This window comes from Saccostrea cucullata, unplaced genomic scaffold, assembly GCF_032062105.1.
Source record: "Saccostrea cucullata isolate Sc308-1 unplaced genomic scaffold, CSIRO_AGI_Scuc_v1 ctg3099, whole genome shotgun sequence".
Classification (NCBI taxonomy): domain Eukaryota; kingdom Metazoa; phylum Mollusca; class Bivalvia; order Ostreida; family Ostreidae; genus Saccostrea; species Saccostrea cuccullata.
The window spans coordinates 114,704-132,570 of record NW_026917865.1 but is presented as its reverse complement, the minus strand read 5'-3'; the positions used below and the strand labels follow the sequence as shown (position 1 = coordinate 132,570).

The following is a 17,867-nucleotide window of genomic DNA, read 5'->3' as shown; positions in this document are numbered from 1 at the left end:
AACATGAAATAACACCGTCACTTCGTGTGATATATTTTTTGCCATTTAATTCACCCCCCCTTCCTTTGCAAAGAAATATTAATTACAGGAGGGTCATATGTCGCATTGCTTACCTAAATCAATATATCTCTGCTTCTCTTCATCTACAGACCCTACACCATATCAATAATTCTTTCTACACCTTAAACCACGCATCTTAGTCCAACTTTATGTCGCCCGCGTGGCGCAGAGGTAAGAGCGTCTGCTATAGAGTCGCGAAGTAAGGCTTTAATCCTTACGTCGCGGGTTCGAATGACACAGTGGGACATGGGAACAGGTCCTTTGGATGAGACCGTATAACCGAGGTCCCGTGTCGCAGTAGGTGCTGGCACGAAAAAGACCCCTCTCTGCTCAATGGCCCTGAGTGCCGATTATAGGACAGTATTTGCAGCTCTCAACCAGCACGTGGTGGCGTCTCCATACATAAGTGAAAAAAAATATATATAATCAATTAATCAATCAATCTCGAGGGTCTTCTTCATTATTAAAATTAATACACACTGCTAGATGATTAATAGGGATGCATATAGTATTAATTACTTTACCTTCTTTGTTTTTTCATGTTTTCAAAGAAAATATACGCCTCTTTGTTTTTCTGGAAATACATGTATACGATTCATTAGAGATGCTTTATGTTCATTAAATTTAAGAGGAAGTGTGCAAAACCCTACGTTTTTTTTAAATAGCTGGAAGGTTATTCTTCATGCAGATATGTAGATGGACGAGAAAGGCAGAATGATGTAGTCAAACTATATGATAAGGAGTAATGTGCTCAATTTATGATATATTTAAAGTCACATGTATATTTTTAAAAATATATATTTATTTTGTAGAAATACTTCCACTATGAAGAAAGAAAAGGAGACTGATAGCAAAACAAAGACGGATGTAGATAATTGTTTAAGTGCGACACTGCAAATTGTAAATGTTATCTTGGTTAGTGCATTTTACTCTTATTTTATTGATTTAATATGACACTTTATGATTAATACGAATCCATGTTTCACGAAGGGGAAATTAAATATCCAATATTCTACTTGATCAATTTTAACAACTTAAGTTGGTATATCAATTCAATATCATATGATTCGATTTGCAAGAGCATGCATCAGTTGGAAAAATTTCTTGAACTAGATAAGTTATCGAAAAACAAGTTGATGAAACAAGAATAGCAACAATCTCGTATAATGCCATCATTTCTCAAGTTCTATAGTCGATTAAATGAATGGAAAACAAAAATCAAAAAGTGAGACTGAGATCAAAAGTGAGCTCGTCTAAGTTTTATGGCCCAAGGTCTGATGTTTTGGAGGTCCGTGTTTGCTTTAATCCTGATTTTTATTGTTGAACTTTTTAACTCGAATACTCTCTTTATTTTTCATTTTGTACATTTAAAACTGTGTCTTATTAAAAAAAAAAAGAAAATCTTATATCCTTGAAGAGAACTTCGAAGTTTAAAAAAAAATGAATATGATGAAAAAAATGGTTTGATATATTGTATACAGCTTCTACATTCAATCAATAAATGAATTTGGAGGATTGTGACAATTGTATTCCTAGAAACGATCTATGCAATAATAATCAGAAATGAATTGACATCAGTGAAATTTCAGTCAATTGTTTATGATGCAGTAAATCTTTTACCGAGGAGACCGGTAGTTGACACATTTTGGATACTGACATAATTTTGATTTATAGATTGATAAAAATACGTTTAATCATTCACTGGAAAATTAGATATTTAAGGAAGCATGATGTGTACACATTTCGTTTGTGTATTAATCTTTATTCTATAGGGGTAGTTATTTGTACCCGAATCTTGCTATTACATGTAGATTTGTATTTTTTCTCTATCAGTGAATCTTATGGAGCTAACAAACAATTCAAGATCAAAAGTCCATTAAACAACACAAAACAGGAGCAGAGCAATCACGGTCTTCAAAAACATCAGAGGTAGGATCAGGTGACATAGAGAAGTGCAAATCCCCTGTCAACCGATCCCACCCACCGTGTGCTCCTTGTCATGATCGGGAAATCCGTCGTCAATTCAGTATATAAATAATGGACTAAAAATTAATATGATAAACGTCTGTCAGCATTTGACTCAATGATATATTGTATTTGTTGACAATGTTATTGTATCGACCATACAACTTACAAAATGATAAATTTAAACCAGACTGCTGATATTCTTGTTCCTACAATATATTTGTCAATAATTTGCCTCATGATAAAAATTGTTCATACGTAGAGAATGCTCTTGCGTGTCGAATCAACTGATATATATAAACTCCGAATGGAGGTATATTGCTCCATACGTAAGAGAAGTTGACGTTGTAAAACTTCGAGCTTGGTTGTTAGATTACCATTAAAGTCTTTTTCAAGTAAAATATCCAAATATGAAACAGACGTGTCCAACTCTGTAGCATATTTTATCAAGATAAATGTTTAAAGAGTTAAAGGCTTGTGTTGAAATCTGTTTTAAATAACGTTAACCATCTGATAAAACTGTCATGTACCATTGACTATATCAATTTTTTAATGCATGAGGTATTTGAAGATGTATAAAGTTTCTTATTTAATTCTTTGTTGCTCTTATTTGCCACATCTTGTGCAATTTTATAAATAAACTCTAGATGTTAGCTTGAATTGTTTTTTATTCAGTTCTTTTTTGGCTTTGGATGGTTCCTTACTGGTGCAGTCATACTTGGAGGGGACCTACTGGACAATGATGTCAACAAAATTTTGAACTTCATTTCAATTCTTTCAACTGGACTTGGTGACGAAATAAAAATCTTATCCTCAATGCTAATTGTGATAGGATTTTTCGTAATGCTTGAAGCCATTATAGGATTTTTTCTTAAAACGATGCTTTCCAAAAAACAAGATGAATCACGATGGAATATTATAATATATGGGGTAAATTTCTTATCTTCGTTTTTTCTTCCTTTGTTCCTTGCTAAAATTTTTATTTGAGACATTTTTTCCAAAGAATTTTTTTTTCAAAATGTTATGCATTTAGAAAATGTTATACATGTAGCTAGAAAAACTCTGTTCGTCTAAAATTATTCTTTAAACCCAATTTGAATCTCATTACTATGTACTTAAGCTATCGAAGTTTTATTAAAATAATCAGAAGAAGTTGTTTCTACCTAAAAGAAGTTTCCTCACAAAAAGTATGAAGTAACAATGGCAGACATGGCAGATGATTGGTACATTCTATAAAGGAATTAAAAGAGAATTATTCCCTGTAAGAATTATTTTCATCCAAAAGACAATGAACAAACCTTTGGTCCCTAAACGTTTAGTAAGAAATTTCTTGTTATTCTATATTAACAGTATTAAAAACCGATAACTTATATCACACAAAAAATGTTGCTTTTTCGACAGCATGTCCTTACTCTTGAAAAAAAAATAAGCACGTGTTAAGGTTCATTTTGCTTATGTTTGCCGTTATTTAGGATAATAAAAATAACTGCTTCAGAATCTAGAAAATAATAAAAAAAATATATACTCATAACATTATTTGAACTAATGTAACATACATAATGTCAGGAAAGTAAACAAACTTTTCATAGGTAAAAAAGAATTAGATGAAAGAAAAAAAAAGCTACCACTTATGTTAGTAGCATCGTCCAGTATATAAGAGTATTAATTAGAAGAGAGAGATAGTGTGTGTGTGTTAAAATGCATTTTGGATATAGTTACAGTTTGAAAATGTGTACAAAATTAAAAGAAATCTGAATATTTTACTTTAAATCTCTATCATAACTCAGTTTGTTATATCATCCTAAATAAAAATATATCATTTTCCTCTGCAAAAGAGTAAACGTGCAAACTAACAATGGTAGAATGTGAAATACCATAGGTGTGATTTACATTTACAAATTGGTTTATCGTGTTGGAAAGCATTCACAAGAGCCAAATATGATAAAGTTGTTCAATTTGTAAATTAAATATTTTTATATTACATATTCTGCATTTGTTTTTGATAAATTCTTTAATATTGTTTTATCTTACAGTATTTTATTTTTGGTCTTCTGCTATTTTTGTCAACACTGGTAATCTTTGGGTTGTGGATTCACACGAGAGAAGAGGTACGTAGTTATAAAAGATTAACTGTTATCATTTCCATATATTACTGTTTAATGTATATCAAAATATTCAATTTGCTGTATTGATTAAAGGGTTGAATGGTAAATGACATTGGTCAGCTTTTTATATCATTTGAAGTGAAGAATATAGATATAACAAAGGGTGTTTAAAATTAAAAATCCATAAACTATACAAAATTTGAGCAGAGCAAACATTGACCTCCAGAACATCAGAGATGGGATAAGGTGCCATGGATAAATGAGTATCCTCTGCGAATTGATCACAACCGCCGTGTGTTCTTTGTAATGATCTGGAAATAACAGTTAAATCCGTTATCAATTTAGTGTAGAAATAATATACTCACAATAAGTGTGATAAACATCACTCAGATTCGACTCAATGATAAATTAAGAAATGGCTGAATTTCGGCAAAATCATAACTGTTATAAAAGAATATACATTTACGTGGCTATCAATGTGGAGAAATTCCTAGTAATGACAACTTTATCTTTACGCGCAACCTTATTTCAACCCCCTTTCAGCTTGAAAAGTCGTGTTATATATTTTGAGTCAATTTTGTTTGCGATCGAGAAATATCACCAAGTTTCTTTTACTAGTAAATATGTCAACAAGTCTCAATTAGAGAGCTAGCGGAAATGAAGTAGCCCATTAGTTATTAGTTTTGGAAATACCTACTTTTAATTCGGAACTTCTCAGATAAAGAAAATTGTCCAGCTCAAGCTGAATAGTCCATTTAAAAAAACAAACCGGGAGCAGAGCAAACATAGCCCCATTCAGACATTAGTGATGTGAATAAAATACAATGTAACCTTATTAGAGTCTTAAAGGCACACGTAACACTGAGTAACGTATGTTAAACTGAAAACCTGACTAGTTACATTATAGCAACTTTCAAATTAAAATGAAAATCGCTTTATACAATGTATGTTATTTCATTCACCTCTGGGTAAAATCACAGTCTGAAAGTGTAATTAAATAACAAAATTCCTTTTATGGTATTATACCCCCTTAATTTTTTTCAACAGTGGGGGTATGAATTGAAAATCCGACATTGTTCAAATATATATGGTCAAATTTTAATGTAACTTTGGAATTTGAGCTTCCAAACACTAAAGATAAAGGGAATCTAGTACCTTTCCCTTTAACACGCATCCATTACTATATATTTAATGTCTTTAAAACATACTAGTAATCCATTATGCACCTACTGAGTTTAGATTTTAGTATCAGTTTGTTGCTTGGCTGAATTGTCAATTTGAAATATCCATACCTAGGCGTAGACACATCCATTCTTCATTATAGTAGGGGTTCCAGTGTCTTATTTGCATTTCCTTATTTACAACTAAATAAAACTTTTTAAGACTTTCGAAAAATCTTAATAACACTTTTAATACATTGATTGAACAAATATTTCGGTTTTCTCATAGCTGAACATGGACTTGACCATGATGCTTATGTAAGTAAAGAAAATTTCATTCAGTGAGATTAGCGCCCCAAAAACCTGTAGTTTTTTGTTTTCTTTTTTAAAGAAACATTAAGTAAGCTTATAATGCAATTTAAAAAATGCAAATTGACAGAAGTTTAACTTTTTACAACTTACTGAACAGTTACTCAACACACACTTCATGTTCACGTCATAGAAATATGACGTAACTTTTTCCCAGCAAGCACTTTCTACCGCGTCACATGTTTCGCTAAAGTTTAGCGTAATATTTTAATTAGATCATTCATTCTCTTATTTTACGAGATTTTAGCAAGTATAAAATAGATAAAAATTGGCATAAAATTGAAGAATAACACAAGTCACTGCGCGTTAGAACACAAAGTAGGAAGGCATTTTCTATACTCTAGAAACACAATTAGTGCAAAGATTTTTATGTTACAATCTAAATAAAACGTTTCAATTAGAAAAAAAGTTTGGCAACTCATAACCCTTTACTTTGTATGAAAAGAAGATATAAAATAGTAAATTGTCATAGCAAATTTTTAATCATTTTGTTTTAAGTCTCATAATTACCTTATTTGTATTTTTGATATATTGGCCTTTCTTCAACCTCATAATACAGAAAATGATTTTGAATAACAGTAATATTCTAATAAATTAATATTTTAAGTTTCTTTTGAATTTGAATTAAACAATTGATAGAGATGTATTAAATTTGATATTAAAATATTATAAAATTAAATTATAAAATGTTTTCTTTGTTTATGCACTGACATTAGATTTGCCTACTAAAAATTTTAAATCTTTCTTATTTTACAGATATAATATACATGTTATTGATTATATAGCCATGTAAGCATAAGATCCTAAGCTTTGCAGAGCGACCTTCTTAAATTGATTAATTCATATTTATATATTTATATTTATTATATAAATTGAATATTCCTAGCATTGCTATACTTACAAACAATACATTATTTTCTTTTACTGAAGACAAAAAATATCAGCGCCAAAAAACAGCTGGTAGACAATTTACACGCAGAGTATAAAGATGATGCACTCAGTAGTACGGAAACAGTTTCGAATTTCTGGAATATGGCATTTATGAAGGTATGCATTTTTTTAAATGGAGAAGTATATATATTTCAGATGGAATGATCTACCTATGACATTAAAAATAAGCAATGACTAAAACAATTTAAAAAATATGGTGATAACGAAAGTATTCAAGATCAAAAGTCCATAAAACAATACAAAATAGGAGCAGAGCAAACAAGGAACTCTAAAATATCATAGGTGGGATCAGGTGCCAAGGAGGAGTGAGCATCCTCTGCAGACCGATCACACACCCCAATTAAAGATTAGAAATATCTAACGCTGTTGAAGCATTGAATTTTCAATCTTATCTTTGAATGTGTCAGTGGTGACGACGAATTGAATAACTTTATGGCACGCAAATGTAATTATATTTTCGTTTTTCTATCTTCAAAAATGATAATTTCATTCATCTTTATTAAAAATTTAATGGCTTCCTGAACAGTGGTTAATAGATGTAATTAAAGTAGACAATTGAATATATATGAAAAATATGGCTATCAATGCGAGGAAAAAAATAATATATAAATTCAGTTAAATTTACAATTTTATTTCAACAACAATTTCATTGTGCAATCTTGATTTTAAAAAAACATAACAAACAAATGTATATAAGATAAGACCGCGAAACATTAACTGGCAAGATTAGAAATATACATCTTACGTCATTTCTATCTGTTACAATCAAAACATTCAGTGATAGACAATGAAATGGGCGGTTCACAATTCGACGCGAAGTGGGGAGAACATCGGATTAAAATTGCAGACCGAAATTCATTTTCAATCCACCTCAGCTACTCTAGAAGGCACACCATTACTGATTGACCCAAAGACAAATATAATTTCAATTTTGGTATAGTTTAAAGATAATTTATATAAATCAGAATTTTCTGTCCAGTGTTTCAAAGAAATGCATGAAGGGACAAATATTTGATTTCTGCCGGTTTGGTATAATTTATGTAAGTTTACGATGGGGGAAGGGGGGGGGGGGGGCTTTTCGATCTTGGAAGAAAATAAGAAAGTTGTCATCCTAAAAGTTAATTCGTACAAAGCTATTTGACTCGAATTTTTTACCTCTCCCCTCTTCTTCTAGAATAAAATATCTCCTGAAAATAATCTTTGTCTTCTTTGATCTTTCGCTTTCTTTAAATTATAAGCTAAAACTCATATTAATGTGAACTTCAAGCAATATGTATTTGGCAGTTGAAATTATTTGATTTTTGGATAATACATTCACAATTGGCTATGAAAACAGCTCAGGTGGATTGAAAATGAATTCCTATCTTCAATTTCAATCCGATGTTTTCCCAACGTGCGCGTCGAATTGTACCCATCCATTTCATTGCCTATCACTGAATGTTTTGAATGTAACAGATAAAAATGATCTAAACTGTATATTTCCAATCTTGCCAGTTAATATTCCGCGGTCTTATAAGATACATAATTCTTTTTGTAATCCATTTTAATGAGAATATCCTTCAATTCAATTGAGAGAAGAAAATTATACTTAATTATTAAGTACATCAAAGTGTAAGTTAATTTATAATGAAACTCGTTTTTACAGTGTCGTAAATAAAATTTATTAAGGTCTTTCGTTTGCAACGGAAGACCTTCTACTGATTCTGTTGGTATAAATTATTATTCTTTTTTATACCCCTCGCTTGAAAAGCGGGAGGGTATATATAATCGGTATTTCCGTCCGTCTGTCCGACCGTCCGTCCGTCTGTTACGCTTATCCGCAACTCCTCTCATACCACTGAAGGAAAGGATGACTGCACTTAAAGAAACTAAGAAATTGCGACATATTTAATTTTAAAAATGGGCATATTTCTTTTAATGGTAGAAATGGCCAATGTCTTAAATGCAACTTTGTGTAATTACGTTAATTAAAAGTTCGTATTAACGAAGTTCGAAGTCGTTTTTGTAGGGAGTGATCATCGCATATTCTGGAATCTCCATAGGATAATGAGTACGCCCACCTTTTTACAGGCTTAATACATAGTCAGCGCATGTTTGTCTATTGTTCTCCTTTTCATGGTAGTTGTATATTTATATATATTACCTCATATTAAAAAGAGATCAATAGACAAACATGCGCAGATGGTTAAAAAGAGAAAAAACTGTTTCTTCGTGTGTTCACTTTCTCTATAGTAAACAGGTCCTTTTGACCACGTTGTTACCTGCTGAATATTATAATTAACCACGTGATTTCTATACCCAGGTAACTCTGTGAATACTAAAATTCCATCACGTGACGTGTAAGGAAACAAACATTCTGCTGGGCGATAGTGATTGTCCATATCTGTTTCGATCCATTCCCATCGAGCCACGGGCTATTCTTTTTTCTCTTGGATATCTATAAGATTATTCTTATATTTATCTCAAAAGCATTTCATTTTACTATATTTATATATTTTCGAGTGTATTATATGTCTCTAAATGTTCGTGGTCTACAAGAAAAAAAGAGATTTATTATGTTTTGAACCATCGCTTAAAACATTGTTATGACATCATCTTTTGTTCTTTTAATACCTTCTTATCCTTGAAATAACAAAAACAATCCAATAAGTTACCTGTAACTGTCCAATAAGTTGGAAAAACTGTCTACTATTAAAAATAGTGGACACTTTTTTACAACTTATTGGACAGTTAAAGGTAAGCACTAAGAAAAAATGACAACAAATCCAACACAAAAGATATACATGTTATTCATGAACAACGAATTACACACATTGTAATAATTATTCCAACTTTAGAATTTAAATTTGAAAAATACACTTCCAGACGAAATTTCAATTTCACTAGCACCAGCTGGTGCACACACATTAGAATCACTTTCGGCTGCGGTTTTGGCTTTCTTGATAGCTACATCACACTGATTTTCACCGTGAATGATTTTGCTCACTCTTTGCTGTTGTTCTTTATTTGTTCTTTTATACAATCTAACAGATGTCGAGCGGTGTCCAGTTTTCTCGGTTATTAGCTGCTCATCAATGCCAGCATCGTAAAGGCGTGTTGCGGCGGTTGCTCTGAGGCTATGGTTTGTGTAGTGGCCAGTAAATCCTGCTATTTTACACAGTTTTGCGACGGTCTGTTGTAGAGTGTGTACTCCAACAGGGGAGTCGGCGTACCAAGTGGAATCTGTGGGGTACCGCAGAGGTCGCAAATAGAGAGCATTGGTTTTACCAGCTTCAGGCCTTTAAAAGAAAATTGCATATTATAGATTAAAGTGTTTTAAATTAAGATATATGTTACAGCAATATTTTGGTGGAAATTAACAACAATATACTTGCCTTAAATGCAGATATTTTTCATACGTGAGCACAGGACATCTCTCGGGAACATTCTTGTTCTGGTATGCTCTGGTAACTTTAGGTTGCAGATTTTTGTGCTGGAGCCCACCGCGATTTGTTTTGGAGACATCCTCTCTATATTCGAGATATCGCAGTCCAGATGCATCCATGGAAAGAGAAATCTGACTGTTTGTCCCAACCCTCAAGTTTCTGTGTTCCTGTCCTGCTCGTAGTGCAAAATGTAGTCCTAGTTGAAACAGTAGAGTATCTAAGAGTTTTTGAGGTGTATCTCTTCCTAAAACTCCCTTGGACAACATTTCATCTTCTTGAGCCTCAGTTATGATCTCTGCCCGTTTCCGCTCTATCCCCATGCCTCGCCCAGAGAGTTCTTTCATCTTTGAATCAAGAATACTGCGCATATCGTGAAATTTATCATCATCCAAAAAGTTTATGAATCTACCTTCATGTCGTAATTTGTGTTGAATTGCACACACAATTTCATACAAGCTATTGGGTCTGTAATCCTCTCCAGATTTATTCCTCACTTCAGCTACAAAGAAACTCATTGTTTTGTTGATTTCCTCATCACTCATTTTCATAATATCCTGGTACATAAATGTATCATGGTTTGGTAACATACGCTTTCGTTCATTTTGCCAGTTCGTTAATAGAGTCATTGCCCACTTTGACTTTTGCTCTGTTTTCTTCGATAAACCTTTCTAAACCAAATTATCTAAATCTTGATTGAGCCGTGCAAACCTTTCAATATTTTCTTTTCCTTCTATGTCTTGGGTGGCCTTAACAAGTTCCTCGTCAGAAATATCCGAAAAAATATCTACTTTGAGGTCAAAATTCGGTTGTTTTTTTGGATGTTCTCTTTCCAAATCCAAAATATCACTGAGAATGCCATCCGTGTTGTTTTCTTGTTCATCAACTTCTCTAAACTTGTTTTGTGTTAAAAACACGCTTTCTCCATCTGAAGAGGACATCCTAACCGCAGGGACATTTACTAAGAAGTGGTGTTCGATGTGCATGCTTTTTATACAAAACCAAGGAACTCACCTGTAACTGTCCACTAAGTTAACAATTGAAGTGAATCCTATTCACAGTATTTAAATCAACAAATTTACCTGAGACAGTCTACTAAGAAGACAATGCCAAATTTAATACAAAGGATGTTTACTTCATTGACGTTGCAAGAGAGAAACTTTTCTAAGAGAGTCCAATCTGAACACAATGGAATGAAATGTTTTAAGTAGGTTACAAGCCTCAAACTGTCCATTCTGTGAGAAAAAAGAACTATTGTCGGGCCTAACGGCCCTCCAATAGTTCTTTCTTCTCACAGAATGGACAGTTTTCGGCATGTAACCTTTACTTATCATGAACATCCCAAATAAGATCCAGTATATAAAATGAAATCATACCATCCCCAGCACGCTAATTTATGGGGAGAAGATATTAAGAAAAACTTAAGTAATTGTGACGTTTCTCTTTCTTTTTTTATAAAAAGGGAAAAATAAAGCAAGTCTTAAAGTTGTTAGCGGGTCTCGATCCCAGACCTCAATATTACTGATTCTATGCATTACCGACTGAGCTAGTCGGCACTCATATTCGAACACGCGAATTGTTGACATCAGCCATTGCTGTTGATTATCAATGGCTGCTTTTACGATGTTATTTATTACTTATTATATACTTTATTTGAAAACTTAAAAAAATGATAGTGACAAACATATGCAGAGAGAGAGAGAGAGAGAGAGAGAGAGAGAGAGAGAGAGAGAGAGAGAGAGAGAGAGAGAGAGAAAATGCACCAAATATAAATACAGTAACTATTCTAATTTTAGACCACTCTTCACAATATTAGCTCCGCCTTTTATGCATATTTATAAATTTTATCTCCAATCAAGGGCAGATAAGTCTAATTTCCCGATATTTGCAGAGAGTTGGGGTAAGCAAACAACGAATTATTTTATTGCAACGCAGTCTATAACGTTTATGACATTGCTTTCATTTGGAAATAGACCAAACTCTATAACAAATGACTTAAGGCAAAAATAAAAACAAAAATAAATATGACAACAGAGATTGAAAAAGACCCAAAAACCGGCGTTAAGTGCAGCCATCCTTTAATGAAACTTTCACAGAATCTTTATTACACATTGCCATTGTGCACCTTCTATTTTCCTTTTTGATCTGACATATATTTTAGATTTTCCAGAGCAAAACATGGACACTGCCAATTTATTCATATGGGAGGCGGGGGGTATCATTAAGTGAGCTCATTGCTCACAGTACCTCTAGTTTCTTCTACTTCCTAGACGCCAACTTTGAGGCCTCATATCTCTCTCATTTCTCAATGGATTTTGCTTGAATTTTCTGAGTGTATAGGGATAGTTATCAGAATTCTGCCTTATATTCTAAAAATTCACTTCCGCTTTCGAGTTACTTCCCTTTAAACGAAAATTTATAGACATTCAGTTCTAGACAAAGGCTCAGATGCGACAAAAGCTGGAACAGAAATTCTACCGATTTTAGATGAGGAAGAATTGAAGTTGTGCAATTTGGTTTATGTTTTTCGATTTCTCTATTCAAAATGGCGCTATATTGGGGAAAGAAATGAGAACGCCAAAAAGAGCGAAAATTTACACATATTTTTGCTTTTTATCTTATCTCTAAACTAAAAATATTTTATTAAATCATATAGAACATAATTTGTGCAGAATTACAAGTTCTTTCAAATGATATCTAAAAAGGGGCTGATCCCTAAATTAGGGGATCTAGAGGGGCCGAGCGTTTTTTCCAGATATCTCAAAAAGTATTGAGAATTTGTTATAAATTAAAGAAGCAAAGTTGTTCAAATCTCTGGCAGAATCTATTGAGATCATCAAAATACACCCTGTGACGTTACTTCGTCCAATTTAGTTTAGAAAACCTGGTCTCCAAACCGGAAGTAGTCAGAAAATGCATATTTTTTGCCGTTCTTGACACGTTTTTGAAAAATATTTGTCACCGGAAGCATAAAACTTAATTTTCTGTCCGTCGACGTCACTTCCGGTCGAACAGGAAGTAGCAAAAATGGCTTTCTTTGCAATTCTCAACATAGATTTGGAATATTTAAATCCTCAGAGACATTATTTAAAAAAAAATAAATAAAAGTTACTACCGGTCAAACTGGATGGAAGACCTACTTGTTGCTTTGCAACGAGCTTTGCTTTAGTTCTTCATTAGTATTTTATTTCAATTAGACATTAAACAGAAAAACTATTTTTCTGAATTTTGTATGATGGACATCATCATAGACTTTAAAAATTCCACCACAATGCTAAAAACAATGTATTAAAATGTTAATATTTCAATGCCCTATGTCTTGGTGTTTGCTTTATTCAGCGGCATGCATGTTTATGTTTTACATAAATATTATACATTGGATTAGTTGGACTGTTGTGCAGTAAATGCAGTGTTCAGCACAACTAATGATTTTGACCAGACTCCTTGGTGCACTACTAGCGGAGAATGTCAACAAACAAATTCACAAATTCCAAAGACCTGCTGTAATGGAGTCACGGTTAGCACGTCCTCTTCAGCTCCTTCAACATGCCATGCAAACGTCGACAGTGGAACATATAACAACCAGGTAATTAAAGAGAATTTTACTCAACAAAAACTCAATGATAATGTGAAATTATTCAATTGAATTAAACATATACACACCCTTACATACAATTTCATTAACGGACAAAAAGATATGTGGATACTAGTAGGTAGATAGCTGGAAAGAGAAAGAGAGGTATTTTTATTTCTAAAGAACTGTTTCTTTCCAGGGATGCTACGATGTACTGGTAAATATAATAATTCCTTATTCTTCGGGCGTTATTGCTGTTGGTGTTCTACTTATTATTACTGAGGTAAAGTTTCAGTTATTATGTATTTTTATGTAAAAAATACAGAATTTTATTTTACAATGGAAAACAATACTTTCTGTTTTAATCATTAAATATTTTAATGATATTTTTTTGACAAAACAGAGGTTCCGAAACACATTTGTGGTCGCAAGCTCTTAAAACTTCCCCTCTGTTCACATACTCCGAGAGATATACATGAATTTTCAATTCACATTATGATAAGGAACATTAATAAACATCAAAACTGGATAATAACAGTTGATAACAGGAAAAATACAAATCTCTAGAACATGAGATGTATCAGCTGCCATGGAGGAGCTAGCATCCCCTGTCAAAGGGAAACACATTCTGCTTGTTTCTTGTCATTAACGATCACATGAAAACAATCTGTAGACAATTCAGTAGAAAATAACATACTAATACGTTGTCAAAAACGAAACAGTTGCCTAATAGTTGGATTTACATGTACCGGGTAGGAATTGATTAAAAATTGCTTATACGTAGAACATGCTCTTGCATATCGAATCAACTGATAGTTTTTTTTTTACCGCAGGTAGTCTTTAAAAAGTTTTCTGTCTCAGATTTCATTTTTTTTTCCAAAATAAGACATCATTGATATTCTAATCAAGTAGGTCTATTCCAGTTCTTCCTTTGCTTGCCGATGCTGATCCTGGCTTTGCTTTTTTTTAAATGCTGATCATGATGCTAATTGGATGCTGATACTTAGTTTGCTGATACTCGTGCTGCTTAATGTTATAAAATTTATTTGTCTCTTTCCCTGCAGTGGCCTGCACTATACACACAAGTACCGGTACTCTGAAATAGATAAACTCGTTTCAAGTCAAATGCATCATTTCGCAAGTTCCATGGTGGATACTAAAACAATCTATTTTTTGCTAAGTGCTGCTGACCCGTTTTTAAATACTCATTGTTAGGCCATTATCTACAGACTGAATTGTCTAAAGATTTTTCGTTTTTTCCCTTATCATGTTTTGGAGCACATGACGGATGTGACCGATCGACAGGAGATGTTCACTCTTCCTAGCAACAGACTTTGAGGCTGAATTATGTTCGTTTTCTTCAATTTTCATAGTATATATATATATATATATATATATATATATATATATATATATATATATATATATATATATATATATATATATATATATATATATATATATATATATACTACCTAATATCAATTTCTGAAAAAGAATAAAATGAGCTGATTATATTTTTCAGATAGTGGTAGCAATCCTTGCGTTATACATTTCAAAATCTTATACCGGGAATAAAACATCTCCCACTGAGCAATGAGAAAAAACAAATGAACGGTTATAGGAGAATAAACACATTTCTTCTGTGCATTGTGAATTATTTATGTTTTACAGAAAACGCAAATAACAACTTTGCGTACTTGAGAGTTTTCTAGTAAAAGAGTGCGATGTTAACTTTTTTATTTTTAAAAATCAAATCTTGATGTTTTTATATATATATATATAAAAAGATTTGTCTGTGATACGTATTTATGAACTTTCCTATACACTGAATTGTTATTCATAAAAATGTACTCTTGATGTATATATAGCTATTTTGCAATCTTTCAATAAATTTTATACAATATACACTCTGTAATGGTTATAAGCCGAAAACTGTCCATTATGTCAGATATTAGACGACCCGAGGCGCGTTAGCGCCGAGGAGAGTCTAATATCTGACATAATGGTCAGTTTGAGGGTTATGACTTACTTACTACAGAAACTTGCTGAAACTATTATATAGTTTCCGCATTGCGGAAACCATACAGGAAACTTCAACGCCAAGTTTCAGCAAGGTTTCCGTATAGTTTCAGTTTTGCGGAAACTGGACTTTTCATCCAGTGACCACTATCGAACATTCCATTGTTAACTTATTGGACAGCCACAGGTAAGGTCTCGTTCTGCTTGGATGACTACCTGGCACTGTTCATCAAGTTAGGCCAAAGAAAACCATTTTTGGTTATTAATAGTAGGAATCATCGAGAGGTGTTTTATATCGATAAATATGAACATTAACTTTGTTTAGTCTTATTTATCCGCATTGCGACATTTTTATACATACTACGCATGCGTTAAAGTCAGTTCTACTAAATTCTTTACAATTTATTCATTTTACAACGCAACGACCACGAATGACGACGTAAATTTTAATTTTGAAAAAAAGACCTTCAGAATCGGGTGTTTTGACGATGCCATTTATCGATTACACCAAGATGCCTCTTCAGTTCAAGTTTTCTACTGTGAAATCCGGATATATATTCCTATGTTTCGGAATTTGCAAGAAACAATTTCCCGTGAACAGGTAATTTTTGTAAATTAATAGGATTTGAAGGATTTTACTCCAACAACTGTTTCAGCATTTTCTATGAAATTGGGAGATTATTTCTAATGTTTTTTTTAATGCAACACTTTCTCTATTGTGTACAGGTTTTAAACTCGGAAGGATTTTTACTCCAGCCACTCCTTAAAAGAACGATAGACACTCGCACAAACAACGCGGGACTAGGTGGACAAATGGTCATAAATCACCGGACGAAATTACAGATTCCGTTGGAATTTCGTGAGCTAAATTTTGTGCTAAATGCGGAAAAAATGGATATTTCAATAAACAAAAAGCCCAAGGTTGTGTGTAAGAAGTAAAAAGGCATGCTTCTCGTTTATCTTTTGTGTCCATTGGATTCTATATACCCGGTATGTTCCATGGATCAATCATTGTGAAATGAATCTATTACTCCAGTATACAGCAACGAACGCTGAATTTACGAAATTTATAATCGGAGCCACGGATGCGTCTACAATAATGAATCTGAGACATTCAACTCACTGGATTATTTGTGCCATTTTCAATAGGATTTTTTGTGAAATATTAACATTTAACGCTACTTATTTCCTACATTGTCCATATTAAATTGTTTGATTTGTCATTGATTTTTAAGTGCTGTTTACTTATTTGCCTCGCCCTTTGTTCTCATTTTAACGTTACCTGTACCTGTCCAATAAGTTGAATCTTATTGGACACCTACAGGTAACCTTTTGGACGGGGTGCAGGACAATAACAAATTTATTGAACCAGGTTTAACAAAAGATGACGTCACAAAAATGTTTTAACTCTGCTTATTGGACTATAAAATACTCTAGTTATACTCTGAGATATTATCCCCTTAATCAATAAACCAAATAATTAACTCATGTTTCCAATTCACAATATCTAAGTAGTTTTTGGAGATAGGGTCCTCAAAAAATCTGTCGAAATACCAATGGGTACGAGTTTTGACCAGGTAGAAGCAGATCTATGTTTGTATTCACATGAAGTAAAATCTATTTAAAATTTTCATGGCCAGGGCCAAAATTATTTAAATTTAATCATAAATTGTATTTCATTATAAATGGTTGATTAATACCAACGAGCTGATTTCAAAGCATTAATATACTTTAAGACTATATACCTCCCCCCTCCCCAGTACCTATGACCCTGAAATTGATCATGAACTTCGTAAGTTTATGAAATGCCCATGTGCAGAGAAGATTTTCAAAGAAATAATGCATTTTTACTATATTTTTTCACCCTATCCTACATATAGCACCTAAAACACTGAGCCTGGGTCCATGAATTTGACAATTTTGCAAGAGGACTCAATGCTGATTAAATTATGCCAACAGTTTGACTGCTTGATGTACAGGAGTGAAGAAGATTTTTAAAGGTTGCATTAATTTTAGTGGTTTTGGCTCCAACTGTCATGCCCTATGGGGGACAGGGACCACGAAACTCACAATTTTTGTTTCCCTATACCCAATTATGTTTTATTTCAAAATTGGTTGAAATTTGTTCAGTGGTTGCAGAGAGGAAGCTGAATATGATAAATGTTAACGTTAACACACGACACAAGAAGGACGAAAACAGATACATGTAGCAAAGGGTCTAAACTCAGTGGCATAAAAA

General features: G+C 32.8%; 2 protein-coding genes across 2 annotated transcripts; one reads left to right on the top strand and one right to left on the bottom strand.

Annotated features, from left to right (window-relative positions):
• The first annotated feature begins 950 nt into the window (after positions 1-950).
• Positions 951-15,229, top strand: LOC134237677 (uncharacterized). The gene is made up of 7 exons (XM_062722993.1): positions 951-975; positions 2,701-2,955; positions 4,059-4,133; positions 6,590-6,706; positions 13,418-13,618; positions 13,806-13,823; positions 15,132-15,229. Exons 2-7 carry the CDS (start codon positions 2,842-2,844, stop codon positions 15,204-15,206), a joined length of 600 nt encoding a protein of 199 aa, XP_062578977.1. The 5' UTR covers positions 951-975; positions 2,701-2,841; the 3' UTR covers positions 15,207-15,229.
• Positions 9,444-10,661, bottom strand: LOC134247150 (zinc finger MYM-type protein 2-like). Its single transcript, XM_062732666.1, has 2 exons — positions 9,985-10,661; positions 9,444-9,888 (listed from the first exon to the last, which is right to left on the bottom strand). The coding sequence occupies exons 1-2, from the start codon at positions 10,659-10,661 to the stop codon at positions 9,444-9,446; spliced, it is 1,122 nt and encodes a 373-aa protein (XP_062588650.1).
• Positions 15,230-17,867: the final 2,638 nt, after the last annotated feature.

Coding starts and splice junctions, on each gene's coding strand:
- LOC134237677 (XM_062722993.1), top strand. CDS start 2,842: ATGCTAATTGTGATAGGATTTTTCGTAATGCTTGAAGCCATTATAGGA. Junction 4,134..6,589: donor GGATTCACACGAGAGAAGAG/GTACGTAGTTAT, acceptor CTTTTACTGAAG/ACAAAAAATATCAGCGCCAA. Junction 6,707..13,417: donor GGAATATGGCATTTATGAAG/GTATGCATTTTT, acceptor ACATTGGATTAG/TTGGACTGTTGTGCAGTAAA.
- LOC134247150 (XM_062732666.1), bottom strand. CDS start 10,661: ATGACTCTATTAACGAACTGGCAAAATGAACGAAAGCGTATGTTACCA. Junction 9,889..9,984: donor GAAAAATATCTGCATTTAAG/GCAAGTATATTG, acceptor TTTCTTTTAAAG/GCCTGAAGCTGGTAAAACCA.